This window comes from Protopterus annectens, chromosome 1.part1 (genome assembly GCF_019279795.1).
Source record: "Protopterus annectens isolate FY-2018-M chromosome 1.part1, PAN1.0, whole genome shotgun sequence".
In the NCBI taxonomy this organism is placed as follows: domain Eukaryota; kingdom Metazoa; phylum Chordata; order Ceratodontiformes; family Protopteridae; genus Protopterus; species Protopterus annectens.
Window position 1 is genome coordinate 697386241 of NC_056726.1, and position 15063 is coordinate 697401303.

The following is a 15063-nucleotide window of genomic DNA, read 5'->3' on the forward strand; positions in this document are numbered from 1 at the left end:
ATTCTAAATGGATCCAATATTTGTCAGCTTGGAAAGACATGGTTAACAGACCACATTGCTTTGTCAAGGATGGTCTGCACCTTTTACTTCTAGGCTTTTGAATACTGGCTATAACGTTATCCTCCCCCATAGTAACTTTCTTAGGCAATGTTAAATTGACTAACCTACAAACACAGCAAAATCAAATCAACTGAACTTCAAGGTGTTACTGCTCAATGCCAGGAGCCTAAATTAAAATAAATAAATAAATAAATAAATAAATAAAAAACCTACACTCCCTCTTCCAGAAATCCTCACACTCAAGTATATAGACATCTGTGCAGTGACCGAGACATGGTTTGAAGGAGCAGAAAGTACCCCAGCTGTGTAAAGTTTCAGTGCCTTCCACACTTTTCAACCCATAGCTGCACAGACAAGGTATAAAGGTGGAGGTGTCTCAATATACATCAGTAACAAGCATGCCTTTAGAGTGGTCAAACTGGATGAGATGTTGGAATGCCTCCATGTACAGATCACCATAGACAAAATCCTGTATCATATCCTAGCCAGCTATAATTCACCCTTCATATCTCCAGAAGCTCACAATGCATAACTGGACATACTGGAGACATTTTCCAGCCTACCTAAACCCCTTCTCAATTTAGAATTTAATTATCCATCTACAGATTGGGAATCTTAGACAGCCTCAAATGTACAGGCTCAGAGATTCCTGGACCTAGTAAATACAAACACCCTTGGCCAAACAGTAAATTTGCCCACTAGAGTTTCCAACATAGTAGACCTTGTGCTCACAAATATGGGAGATACCTGCAACTCCCCCCCAATGTCTCATCCTCCCTGGTAAGGTATGGCCATAAAACTATCTCCTTCGAAATTAAAATCAGCTCTATAATCCAGTATCAATTAGAAGTATTCCAAGGCAAATTACCTTTTATTAAGTGATAGATTATCAAAATCCATTGCCCCCTCCAAACCCTGACAATACAGTAGCCTTCACTAAATTGCTCTCTGAAACTCTGTACAAAAATGTCAATGGCTGCATAGAGTTTTCTGTACTTTCCAGAAGTAAGCCTAGGACTGTCCCCAGAACAAACCACCTTGGTGGTGTCCCAAATTAAACAGGGTATACAACAAAAGGAAAAAAAATGACAGCAAAAATCAGGAAGGGTAATTCCCATAAAGATTAAATCTCTCTCATCAAACCAAATAGGCAACTATGAGGGATAATTAAGTCAAGCAAAGACAAGTTTGAGTTTAAAATAGCCTCCCAGGTGAAAGGTAACCATAAGGCCTTCTTCAGCTATGTCAGAACTGTGTAAAATGCAACTTATGAGGACCCCTAAAGTTATTATTTATAGTCTTAAAACAGGCTTTTTGCCACATAAATGGAAGATTGTTATGGTCATCCCTCTTCATATGGGAAGACTTCCAAAAGATCCTGGAAACTTCAGACCATTAGTCTGACTAGTCTTATTTACAAAACCTAAAAAGCTAGCTGGTTCAATGATAGGACCCAGGAGGTTAGAATTAGTGAGGCCACCTCCACAAACGGGACAGTCACCAGTGGACTCACCCAGGGTTGTGTGCTAGGCCCACTCCTCTTCAGCATCTATTTCTCAAATGTCAAATCCATTGTCAAAGACTTTTGGCTAACCAAGTTCACAGATTATTGTTAACTGGGAGGAGTTATTAAAGTCAATGAATTCCCCCAATATGATAACACCCTTCAGGTATGATTAATACAGACAACCATTTGGTGTCAAAGCCATGGCTTAAAACTCAATACCAAGAAATTCATTCTAATACCTTTGAGAAGTCAGCCACTCTGTGTAACTACATCATCAATAAAAGCCCCTAAAAGTTAATTCACAGGGATCTGGGAACTCATGTAGACAGTAACCTAGCCTTTGACCAACATGTGATCAGGTAGTAAGAAAATCCTTTTATGTTGCTCAATTTATAAGCAAGTGCATGGCATCTAGGTCCAGAGAGGTTGTCATACCACTGTACTCAGCCCTGTTCAGACCCGTCATAGAGTATGTTGCCCCATTTGGAATGTACCAGACTAGACACATGCAGCTAATGGAATGGAAAGGTTCCTTACAAAAGGAATACAGGGAGTAAACACAATGCCCTATGCTGAATGCCTCAAAACCATATCTCTACTCAGCATCATGCAGACTTCTGAGAGGTGATCTTTCCCTGGTGTACAAGGCATCCTTGGAATGTGTTTTGGTGAACCTTTTGCACATCTGCTAAATAAACAGCATCAGAACTACTAGATTAAAAGACCTATATTTTTCTTGCAACATAAATAGGACATGTTGGAGAGACTGATATGTTTCTCAGAGCATTCCTATTTTCTGGGACAGGCTTCCTATCCATTTTAAGCAGAGTTCCTCCCTATCCCTATTTAAGTGCAACTTGGACCAATTTTATTTATTATTTATTTTATTTTACATTTGTTGACCGGGTATGTCTGACTGAGTCATAGTCCTTTTTCAGCAGAGTCCCGGGGAGAAAAGCTCCATAATACAGTTTATGCATATTTGAACACATTGTGAGTATTTACAAACTATAAGTTTATGTATGTATACATACATGTAAATGGTCATATTATAAGCATCTTCAAGCTCATTCTGAGTGTAGCCTGTATAAGGAAGGAAATTCAGAATGAAGAGTACGGTGGATATATCACATTGACATGGTACTCTGTGTCTGCAGCAGTGGACCCCACCATTCATCTTTTTTCATTCCTTGTAGGGATAAAGGTTTAGGTTTGAGCTTTGGCTGTAAATGCTGTTGATCAAGAAGCAGAGGAAATGGTATGAGGGGGTCAGCCTGCTATTTGAGGAGTCATCTCAACAGGGAGAAACAGAGGCTCTGAAAGCTTTGCCTTCAGCAGAACGGGAGTTGGGGAGAAGCAAGAGAATAGGGAAGATGTTCAGATGATGTTGAGATGAGCCAGAAGTGGATGCAGGTAAGTGGATTATTAACAGAATGGTTGAAGAGTAAATTTGGCTGAAGAGGAAATTAGGGTATGGGAAGAAACACAAACTAGAACAAGAGACAAGTCTATAGCTAAGATGGCGGAGGAAGGAATGGAAATGACAGTGGGAGCTTGACAAGAAGGTGGAGGAAGGGGATGAGGGAGACATTGAAATGGCCTATACCCTGAATCAAGGGAGAAGGATGCTAGGGTGAGGAGAGTGTGACAATGGCATGGAATGCACTAGAACAGGAAAGAGGCTGGACCACAAGGATGGAGAAGAAATTAGACAAATTAATTGAACTGTTATCACCTCAGATGGTGGAGACAAGTGAAGCTGAGGGACAGCATCAAGGACTCAAGGGAAAGGCGAAGTGGTAGAGACAGAGCATGTGGGGCTGGTTAGTGGATCCCACAGGGGCAATATTGCAATGCCAACAGGGTACAGCTGACCCTCGCCATTCTTATTTGTCCATATCAGATCCACTAGGAACTCATTTATCTGAAAAAATAATGCAACAGATAGCTAAAGGGGATTTATAGACCTCTTTGTGCTGCTGAACCTACTGAGAGAGGAGAAGGACCCCAGAGAGAAATAAGGGGAGGAGAGAGAGGTTCAGCATAGTAAGATTGCATTTATTTATACGATCATGGGACAACTGGTGGTAAAGTTTTACAATAACTGTAGGTGTCATGACAAAATGCAATACAGAGGTATATAGAGGGCTATTGACTTATCAGTATCAGATTACAAAGATGTGGACTGACAGGCCAGGAGTAGGCTGGTTGGCATATGAGGAGTTAAAACATTGCAAGGGTATTTGTCAGGAGTTACCTTGGTTCAAGATGGACATGTCATTGTTATGGGAAATAGGTTATAGAGGGGGGGAGGGGGGAATGCAGACTGCAGCCTTACTATATACCAGTTATTTCCCAGAGGGAAAAAAAGACACTGAATGGCCAGAGTTCAGGCTCTAAGTGTGAGGAAGGTTGCTACAAATTTAAAACTACAGCCACTGTTTCCATGAACAGTGTCATTTTCACCACACTTGGTTGTCCTGTATAGGGGATGTAGTAATAACAGCTGCTTATACAGGAAAAGGACAGAGGGAGGGAGGCACATAGTGAATGCCCGCCCCTGTTTGAATAGGAAAAATGCCACCATGTCTCAAAGACTGCCCAGAGAAGCATGCAACACTTTGGGTGGAAGGTTTATCAAGGGGGTTTGCAATGCCATTCAAGGGGAAAAAGACTAGGTTTGAAGCAGAAAATTTAAAACCAGCAAAGATTAGACCATAGATTTTGAAGGAAAAGGTGGCCAAAGAGCTGAAACTAGGGTGGATGAAAGGGACATTTCAGAATCTGCCATACAGAAGGTTGAGGGTTCCTCACACTGGTTAGTGGCAAAGACGGGAGAAGGGGATTTCAGTCTAATTCACCACTTGTCATTTCTATTGGGGGCATCAGTGATTGGTGTACTGGGAGAGAAAGATATGTTCACATCATATGCATCATTTGACAGGGCTCTAAACAAAGTAAGATCACAGAGACAAGGGGTACTAATAGCCGAGGCAGATGTCAAGTCCTCCAGTCACTTAGTGTCTATCAGGGAAGAAGATTTTTGAGCTTTTGGGTTTTAAAGTGGAGGGGAAGTGCTGTGTAGACTGCTGCATGCCTATGTGATGTGCTGTAGCCTGAGTGGTCTTTGAGAAGCTCAGTACATGGCTAGAAGGGGTGGTGATGCACAGGGTACAGTGCAAAGGGATTGGTGGTGACACCCTTCTTGGAGAGCTTTCTGGTTGCTGGTTCAGAAGCCTCATTGGGTTGTGTACCAGGTCTAGAGAGTGTTTGAAACATCTACCAGAAAGCTGGGGTCCCTTTGGCTGAAGACATGACTGAAGGGCTTTCAACATGGCCGACCATTTTAGGTATTGAGATCAGTACATTGGAGGGGGTAGTCTACTCAGAGAAGCAGAAGGTAATGACGTTGCATGAAGTGTTATAGTCACTGGGTCCAATAAGATTACCTTGAGAGAGTTGCAGAGCTTGGTAGGAATGTTAAGCTTTGCCTTGCTGGTCATTCCAATGAGGAAATCATTTATGAAGAGTCTAGCAGCAAGAGGTAAGGGGTGTTCAAAACCACAAAACAGAGTGTATGTGACTAGGAAAATGAAAGAAGACTTGATAGTGTGGTAGGAATTTCTAAGTCTGACTAATATGGCAGGAGTAAGTGACCACTTGGGACTGTCAGTTATTCACACATGCATTCAGGAGACTTGGTTTCTGAGTATTCCTGCAAGGAAGATGGTTTGCAGGAAAGTTGCCAGTACAGAGCGCACAATAATTAGAATGCTGTGACAGTATGCATTAAGGCAGATAACTTACGGGACAAACAAATCTTATTTGTAGCTGCTAACATGGGGGTGGTGAACCTACTGATAAACAACTAAGTGGTAATTGGAAATGTTGGGAGGTTGATGAGGGAATTCATTTTACTTTGCATGCAGAGCAATATTAGCATCAGAATGAAGCACATCCAGGGTATAGACAATTCTTCTTCTTCTTCTTCTTCTTTCGGCTTTTCCCAGTTAGGGGTCACGACAGCGGATCACCTGTCCACTCATGATTGGCAGTGGAGTTTTACAGTGTTAAGTTGCCAGCCCAGCACCCAACCTTCCACAGAAGGCACACACATGCACACACTCACACCTAGGGCCAATTTAGAGTGTCCAATCCACCTGCAGCATGTCTTTGGGATGTGGGAGGAAACCGGAGCACTCAGAGGAAACCCACACAACCACAGGGAGGACATGCAGACTCTGCACAGAAGGCACCCCAGCCGAGAATTGAACCAGAGAACCTCTTGCTATGAGGTGGCAGTGCTAACTGCTGCACCACCACGGCCGCCCTATCCAGGGTATAGCCAATATAACTGCTAATGTACTTTCTCATTTGCAGTGGGACTGGATCTGGATGCTGGCAATCAGTGCAGACAAGATACCACACAGGATTCTGAATCAACTCTGAATACTAATGGAAAACTATTATGTATAGTTATTGAACTTGCATTACATGCTGGGGTGCCTTCTGTGCGGAGTCTGCATGTCCTCCCTGTGGTTGCGTGGGTTTCCTCTGGGTGCTCCGGTTTCCTCCCACATCCCAAAGACATGCAGTAGGTGGATTGGATACTCTAAAATTGTCCCTAGGTGTGAGTGTGTGCATGTGTGTGCCTCCTGTGGAAGGTTGGGCGCCGGGCTGGCAACGCGACACTGTAAAACTTCACTGCCAATCATGAGTGGACAGATGATCCACTGTGGCAACCCCTAACTGGGAAAAGCCAAAAGAAGAAGAAGATCGAACTTGCATTACATCCTATGACCTGGATAATTTATAGAAGGAAAATAGCAACATTCTTCAATATAAGGACCAAGTAAATGTGGAATTAAAGTGACTGGTGCCTGTGTGTCAACTATGTTGTTTCTTTGTTTTGTTTTGTTTTTTTTGAGAGGGAATAAAATCACATGGATTGGCAGGGACACATATAGCTGCTATTTGCTGGCATGCGAAAGTGCTAGGGCAATGGGATACAGCTCAGTCATTCACAGTTAAGAAAACTGTGCATAGCTGGTGTCAAATACAGGTCAGGAAAGAGGATGACTGATTAAGTCCTACTACCTTCGCATGACTATGGGAGGATCTCAAGTCCATTTGTAGCTCAGATTTTCAGGTGTGGTTATTCAGAGCAGCTTACTTACTAACCATATGTAGGACTTTTATGATATCTGAGTTAATGCAGTGAAGCAGGATGTACAAGCAACCTTGAGCCTTGGGATCAAAGGATGTCACATGAGATGCAGATGGGATGATGATGCACATTAGGAAGGGTAGGACAGATGTAAGGAGAAAAATAAGTTGGCAGAACTTGAAGTCAAGCCCTTGTAGGCACTGAATGGAATTCTTCAGTCTGGCCAAGGACCTACATGTGTCTGAGGCCTCAGGCTGAGGCTCCATTCTTGTGTCATGTAGATGGTTCATCACTGACTGCCTATCTGTTTAGGGCTGTCCTGAAGAAAGCATATTCTGTAGGACTAGATAGCAGGAGATTATCACTGCACTCCTTTTGAACTGAAGGTGTGTCCCATACACACCGAAGAAGAGCTCCTAAGAAAGGATCATGTAGTAAAGTAGTTAAGAGATCAGGGATAAAAGACATATGTGAGGTCTGCCTTGTTCGAACCAGTGTATCTTTTGCAGTTGCTTAGCAGAGACAACTTGAAACTTGGATGGCCAGTCATACATTAATTCATTCATCTACTAAACTGGCAAGAAATTGAGTAGATTGGGAAGGACTACCTTGCACTTCATCCACGAGGTGACATTAGCACAATGGATGGTAAAGAAAGGGCTGCAGTGGAGACATCTGTGAGGCATCCTAGAAGGAGGAAGAGCTTGCCAGGGCCTGATATCATTGTTTTGCACTGGGGGGGGGGGGTCATAGAATGTCCTGTATTGTATCTGAAGGAGGAATTTGTGGGCCTATTTCAACAGATTTCTCAGACATAGCTGGCAATTCATGTACACTAGTCTGATATTATGCATAGAATGACCTAGATGGTAGCAAAGGATTGAAAAGCAATAGAAAGAGTAAGAATTACTATGAACAGGTTTGTTAGAGAGGTAGTTAGATTAGTGGGGATCACAGCAGGGTAGTATCCCAGGATAAGAATTAAAGCACAAGAACTCTACCAGCCAGATGAGGTCCACTTGTCAGAGCATGGCATGACAATATTTTAACAAGATCTGGAGAGGGCCCTTATGTTCCACTACCAGATGTGCTTTGGGGTAGTGTGAGTAATTACCCTTCAGTGGTGAAAGGGCAGTCTTGGAAGATTAAAGTTTGATAAGGATAGCCTGGTGGAGGGATTTTACAAGCTCAGACACCTTGGACTTCCTGCTTCCATGCTGTGGCCACTCCCAGGCACTGAACACTGGGTGGATCCTGGAATGTTTTGTTGCATAGCAGGCAGACTGGGGTCATGGCCTGGCACCTGCTGCAGAAAGTTTGGTTTTGGTAAACCTCTCAGTTTTGTGAAAATTTGCAGGTGGTGACCAAGGCTACTGGCTGAATGCTCAAGAGATCAATTGGTGTAATCGGCATCCTTCCAAGAACTGCTCTTTATACACATCTGGACGTTATTGCATGGTGTACTGGGTACATTAATGACGGCAATGGCTGCCTTCCAATTTGGTTATAATTTGGTATTGAATTGGCAGGAATATAGACTGCTTGATTGATTGTCATGCATTTGGCATTAATTGGCGTAATACATGCATGTCTTTGGCCATTTTGTACCAGAACATGTGATTCAGATGAGATATCAGTGTACATTAAGAACAGAAGGAAAGATCCGAAGGGAAGATGAGGTTGGCAAAACTTGCAGGTGCTCCTAGGTACTGTATGGGATGTTTAATGTGTCTGTGATTACTTGGTAAGTACAAGTGTGCTTATTTCCACCCATAGGAGATAAAATGTTAGCATTGACCATCTCACTGTTACTGTTTCCTATACATTGTCCTTTCAAATATCTTTATTACATAGTTTGCTCCTTTGTTTAAAATATATTAATAGTTATATTTCTTACATACACATTTTAAAAATCAGTCCAAACAAGACATAGTATTTGCATAATTAAATGCCAGTGTATGAGCTCTAAAATAATACAATGTGACAACCTAATCAGATTCTTTAAAAGCAGCATCCCAGTGTAAACTTTACCTAAGAAAAAGGACCCGAAGACAACTTAATCCTCCTACCCACCGGGTATGTATAAATAATGCATGCAATTTCACAAAGGTTATGAAATCGGGTTATGAAATCAGCCTTATATTTTTTATTACATAGAGCCTTTGTGAACAAGATTGTGACAGGGTTAACTTGCAAAGGCAAGCATTGTGTCAGTAGGTGGCAGCCACAAACCTACAGTAAAAAAAGAATGTGCTGCATGTTGTCAATGGTGAAAGTAAAGAACACTGTCAAAATGCTATTAACTAAGTTTTCTGCTTTTTAATCAAACAGCTTTTTTTCTTGTGAAAGCCAGTTTGTGTTACTTCTCTCAGAAATTATGTATCAGGCAAACATTCACGTCATTATATACCTCTGTGAGAAAGTGAAGAACACTAAAGCATGAAAACTGCTGGTAAAGTATGTCAATATTTTAATCACCCTTTTATTTTCCACTTTGAACTGAAACAAATCTCTCAAGTAAATGTATTTCCTTCCAATCTCAAACAAGTCCAGACAGAAACAACTGAAATTATCAACATGCATTCCTGTTGCCAAGCAAACAGTAAACAAAATACTAACGTCCAAACTGAGTCTATGCTTCTCTGATAGGACACTTCCTGTTGCTGAACCAGGAAGTATATTTGCTGAAACTTTTACTTAAGGGGCAGGCAACTGAAAACATAAGAGGAGATTTCTGTATTGTGATTGCAGCGTAAGGAAAGTATCATGGAAAAAGCAAATGAAAACTTTGCAAGGAAGGAAACCATTGCATCACAGGTATTACTAATATGTTAATACAATAAAACAAACATAGCAAGTTTAATTCTGGTGAAATAATAAAGCTGCTACTGAAAACATTAGTTTCACTTTCATGCTTAATCTTGTAGTGCTTGTTTTTGCAGTATTTACACACTGGAATAACAGGGGACAGCCAAAGCTGAGATGTAGATGGCGTATGTAAAAAAACCCTGCAGGCTACTTTAATATTTAACTAGTAACTTGGTTTTGTGTTTTTTTTTTGAAAGCTAAAACACATTTAATGTTTTTTAGCACAGTACCTCCATTATAACACTTTAAACTGTTGTTTAAAGTTGTTCTTTGAAAATTCTGAAGTGTTACTGGAAAGTGTGATGAGATCTACCAGGGTCATGTTTTCTGGTAACATTTGACTGGAGAAAATGTTGCAGTACTTACATGAATGCTTTACAGATATTACTTAAAAAAGGCCATAGGTCTAGCTGTTTTTCTTTGACATATTATTGGTAATATTAATGTTATTGTGGGCTGCAGTTGTTGTCTGACCCCAACTGCACTCCTCCAAAAAAAGTTGCTCGCATTATGAAATGAGATGTGTGTGCATGTGATGCATAAAATGATTAATGGAAGTTGAAATCAGAATCTACAGAGCATATGAAGGATGGGGACTTGGGATCAAGCCTGAGCAATGAAGGAAATTATGTTGTTACAATGTAGTTACAATATACCTGTGCCCTAGGGTGAGTTTGCTGTTTGTAGGTGTGTCTCTGTCTGTATGTCTTTGTGTCTGTCTGTGTGGGAGGGGGTGGTGGCTATGAGACATGACTGAATATAGCAAGGGGATTGAGAGAATGGTTAGTGGAATAAAGTAAAGGTGTTTTCAGTCTGAATTGAGTTTGTCATACTATTTGTCAGACAAATATTATATTTAGCTGTATTATGTTATAGTTTAATAATTGTATTATAGTATATAATATATAAATATAGGGACTGGATCAGATAGCTCAAGATTTGTTTTGAGAGAGACTATATATGTGTGTGTATGTATATGGATTCCTATCAGATCGCCGAATGCTCATTTGACTGAAACTCATTATACCAAGACCAAATTACTGAAAACTCATTTCACACGAAAATAGTACAGGCAGTGTATATGCCCTTTTCCCCACTGTAGTTTGACCCTGGAGTTAGAATATATAAGTAGGAGGGTGTGGGGGGCATAGCTGCCCACCTAATGTTGTTAAAAACTACCATCTTACTTAGTTAATAGGAACTGGACAGTATAAAACTAAGCTAGGTGGGGGGCTACGCCCCACACCCCCCCCAGTGTGGGGGGCTGCGCCCCCCACAACCCCCTACGTATATATATTCTAACTCCAGGGACGCACTACAGTGGGGAAAAGGGCATATACACTGCCTGTACTATCTTCGGTGAAATGAGTTTCGGTCAAATGAGCTTTCGGCGAAATTAGTTTTCAGTCATTTGGTCTCGGTGAAATGAGTTTCAGTCAAATGTGCATTCGGCGATCTGATATATATATATATATATATATATATATATATATATATATATATATATATATATATATATATACACATTTCATGGAGAAGAGGAAAAGCACACACATAAGTATAGTAGCTTAGATTTGGTGTGCCTAGGTAATAAAAAAAAAATCAAGAGGAAAAATAATTAATTTGTGATATAATGGCATTACACTATGCAGAATTAATGGTTTTACAGCTAATATTAGATGGCCCAAACAAAGCATAAGATGCTATAAAATAGTAATTAAGCATGAGTGGATGGTGAGTTATACAGGAATCTGCATCACAAAACGAAAAAAAGAGAATGTCGCTATACTGTGGCATAAACAAACTCAGTAAGGAATATTTGGCATAGTTCTGGATATCACATTTCCATAAAACAAGAATAATGTAAACGTTTTGCGGATAATATCAGGAAATGGTGCAGACCATACATTTTCTAAAGAAAGTCTAAACTAACATAGTATGCAGCAACATAGCTTGTGGCATCAGCTATAGCAAACAATAATGATTTTAAAGTTTGCCATGTTAATTTATAAGCTAAGCTGGGTAGTAACAATAGCAAAATGTCTTGTCTGAGTGTAAAAGGTCTTCATCTGAAAATGGTAGAATGAAAGTTATGAGGTGACTTGCAAAAAGTGATTTCTCTTTTTGACAGGTAGTATTGTAGATGCAAGCCGAGTGGCATAGAAATATAAATATTTTGTTGGGCTAAGGTGTTCTTGTGTTTTTATTTTATTCATTAATAGACAGTTAAGCCCACTGGGGCAAAGTGGCCCTTTTCATGTGTGACACAGGAGCACTGTCTGGTTAAGTGATTTGCTTAGAGTAGCACAGTAACCTAGGGGAGGTGGAAGGAATCAAACCCTTTACCCTGCACCACAAGTCGCTTATAGATCCTACTAGACTGTTAGTGAGTAAAAGTCACATTATGGTTATGTAAATTCTTCTGCTTCTTTAATAAATGAGAAGTTAATACGTTTGGATAGCCTGCCGATACTTTTGTGTTATCAGATTTTTTCTTTTGTAAAAAAAAAAAAAAAACATAAAGCGGCAAATATTCCCTAGTAGTCTAATGGAACAAACTTTATGCCTCAAGTCTACGTGTACTTGTTAAAATGAACAGTTCCTAGCTGTTTAGTAGTATCACCCCCCCCCCCCCACATGCACACATTCCGACAAGCATGATTTCACTTTGCAATGCTACACTTGTTCCTAATAGTCCACTTGACACTCTGTCATCAGAATGATCCATTTGCTGGCAAAGAACTCTTTGTTGTTCTATTACAGGCTGTCTACAGTTTGAAAGAATATGTGCACCACATGAATACATGATTGTTCGGTATCGCTAACACCTGTTTAAGGAGAACAGCAAAGGTCGTGCAAGTTCACATCTAATTTTGTTGATTATGTGAGATAGTATGGTCTGGAAATGAAACTGTTGCATTTGCAGATACAAATGCTCACTTATTTTTGTGACTGGAAGCATCCATTGAGGCAAGAAACAAGGCAATGCTGAAAGTTCGTATGTACTAGTGCTGTTGAAAGTGAGGATTTGCTGAGGAGGAGACATTGGCTGGGCGGGGGGGGGGGTACTGTAGAACATTTAGGAAAAGTTCAGTTAACTTATGCAAGGGATAAAGAAAACGAAAGAGACAGCATAAACTTAGCAAGGAATGTTAGTTTATACTAATGTTGGGAATTAGACTCTGTAGAAATGATTATCAGATGTATTTCCAGGGAATCTTCATTTCTACTTGTGTAGAAGTTTGAAAATGTTGCTCAGAGATTAGAGTGGAGAGGATAATAGAAATATATTTTGTGTGTTTTTCTTTTAATTAATGCCATGGCTTAGGCTGTGCAGGGAGGGCACACTCCACACCAGAATACTGTTGCCCCTTTCCTTGCATAGCTGGATGGAGATTTTATTACGAACCAGATGACCAAGGGTTGAGTACGACCTGGACACTGTAGGAAGGGTGTACCAAAGAGGGAATTGCATTCTAGTTAGTCACAATGTGCGTGCAGAATCATGCTACCATGCTTGATCTACTGTAGCGGACATTGTATTATGGCTGTAGGCATAGTACAATGTCTGTTGTATTATGATCACAACAAAATTTCTTTGCTCCTTGCTAGATGACAGCTGTGATCCATTGCTCTTTCCTATCACACCTAGTATCCTTAGATGCCAGCATAGCTCTCATCCTATTGGCACAAGAATCGGGGACAAAGCCAAAAATAATGGAGGTGGGCAAAGACCCAAAAATAGGGACAGATTTTAGAAAATTCTGATAGAATAACAGGTTTTGCATTAGCATGCATTTTCTGAAGACAGAAAATTAAATCCATCTATCCATCCATAATTCCTTTTTTCTCTTTTTACACATGGGGTCTGATGTCACATCAACAAGTGACCATCATCTATAGTCAGTGTTCACACCACTGGATGGCTAGGTCTGCCATGGGTGGTGGTCTGTGCCACACACACACACACACACACACACACACACACACACACACACACGTATATACCTATGGCCAATTTAGAGTGTCCAGTCTACCTACTGTATGTATTTGTAATGTGAGAAAGCTGGAGCACCAGAAGAAAACCCACATGAACCCAGGGATAAGACTCTACACAGAAGGCAGGATCTCAGCTGAAAATCAAATCACAAAAGCTCTTGCTGTGAGGTAACAAAGCTATTCTTTGCGCCACTGTATCACCTTAAGTCTGAAACTCAAGCAAATTACTTTTCTTACCATGGACAAAAAAACATATGACTTGTTGAATAAAGAGTGGTTCATCTGCAGATGCGGTATTCATTTCCCCACTGAGATTATAGGCCTAAACTATCAAAATGCATGACTGAAGCATTGAATTCAGAGTCTAGACCTACAATGAGACTCCAGAGCACAATAGCTTAAGTATTTTAAGAGTAAATAGCTTCAGAAGTTCTGCTGCCTTCACTGTCAGAGCATCTGTTTTGCATAAAACGGTTGTTGTTCCTGTCCTTGACTAATTGGACAAAACATGTTACTGAATGTAGACATTCCAGACCAGAAAGAGGATTTGGACTGTTCACCACTGCTCTTGTACTGAAAGACCAGCCCCAACTATGTACATTGCACACACCAGTTAAGGACACTACCTCCTCCCTTCTTCCTTATACTCCTTGTTTTATAAACCTAGCTGCATAACTCAACCCAGTTGTGTCCCTATGTATCATGGGTGTTTATTAGGAGGGGGTATGTTAGGAAATTTCTAAAGGTTATGGGGGGTATGTCTATTTGGGCATAGTTACTGTAAGATTCTGTCCATCAGCGACATGAGGGTCAGACTTGTAGTGAATTTCCAGTTTCTCATCCATTGGTCCAGGTTACGCTTAAACACAATTAGGGATAGACTTTGTTTCACATTGTTCAGAGCATGGGGATCCTCTGAGACGCATATCTGTCTCAACAATATGTCGTGTTTGTCAGAAGCAAAATGTAAATCCTTGGATCTAGTGGTTCTGATGCAGTTTCTTTTGCAGATGTGCAAAAGGTCCATCAGCACTGGATCTAAGCATGACTTGTATGCCAGATATAGGTCACCTCTCAGTATCCTGTAAGAAACCGAGTATAGAAATAATGATTATGCCCTGGATTCTCCTGGTAAGGAACCCTTGTGGGTGTTCCAGCTTACATTATATGTCTGGTCAGGTCTTCCTGATTTTAGCCATTGCCTTTTTTTGTTGTTGTTCTATACCCTATTAACGTTAGGTAGGATTCCACCAGTGTGGTTTATTTTTAGAGCTTGTTTTGGACTTCTAGTAGGTACAGCCATTTTCATGGTTATACAGGTTATACTCTGTGAACAATTCTGCATGGGTTGCTGTGATCTCAGGATTGGGAGGGCTGCTGGACTTTAACAATCTATTGCTTAATAGAATGTTGTTTGCTTTGGAATAGTTCCTGTCTGTTACAGGTCTGTGATTGCGGAACT

The 15063-nt window shown here is 40.6% G+C and overlaps 1 protein-coding gene across 2 annotated transcripts in view; it reads left to right on the plus strand.

Annotated features, from left to right (window-relative positions):
• Positions 1–9430: 9430 nt before the first annotated feature.
• Positions 9431–15063, plus strand: part of LOC122806882 (probable E3 ubiquitin-protein ligase DTX3) — a 355810-nt gene continuing 350177 nt past the window's right edge. Inside the window, exon 1 of one of the 2 annotated variants that reach the window (XM_044077663.1) lies at positions 9431–9551. In XM_044077663.1, coding sequence (XP_043933598.1) covers positions 9501–9551 — 51 coding nt within the window. In that variant the 5' untranslated portion in view covers positions 9431–9500. The remainder of the gene's footprint in view (positions 9552–15063) is intronic. The other variant, XM_044077672.1, reaches the window with a different exon arrangement.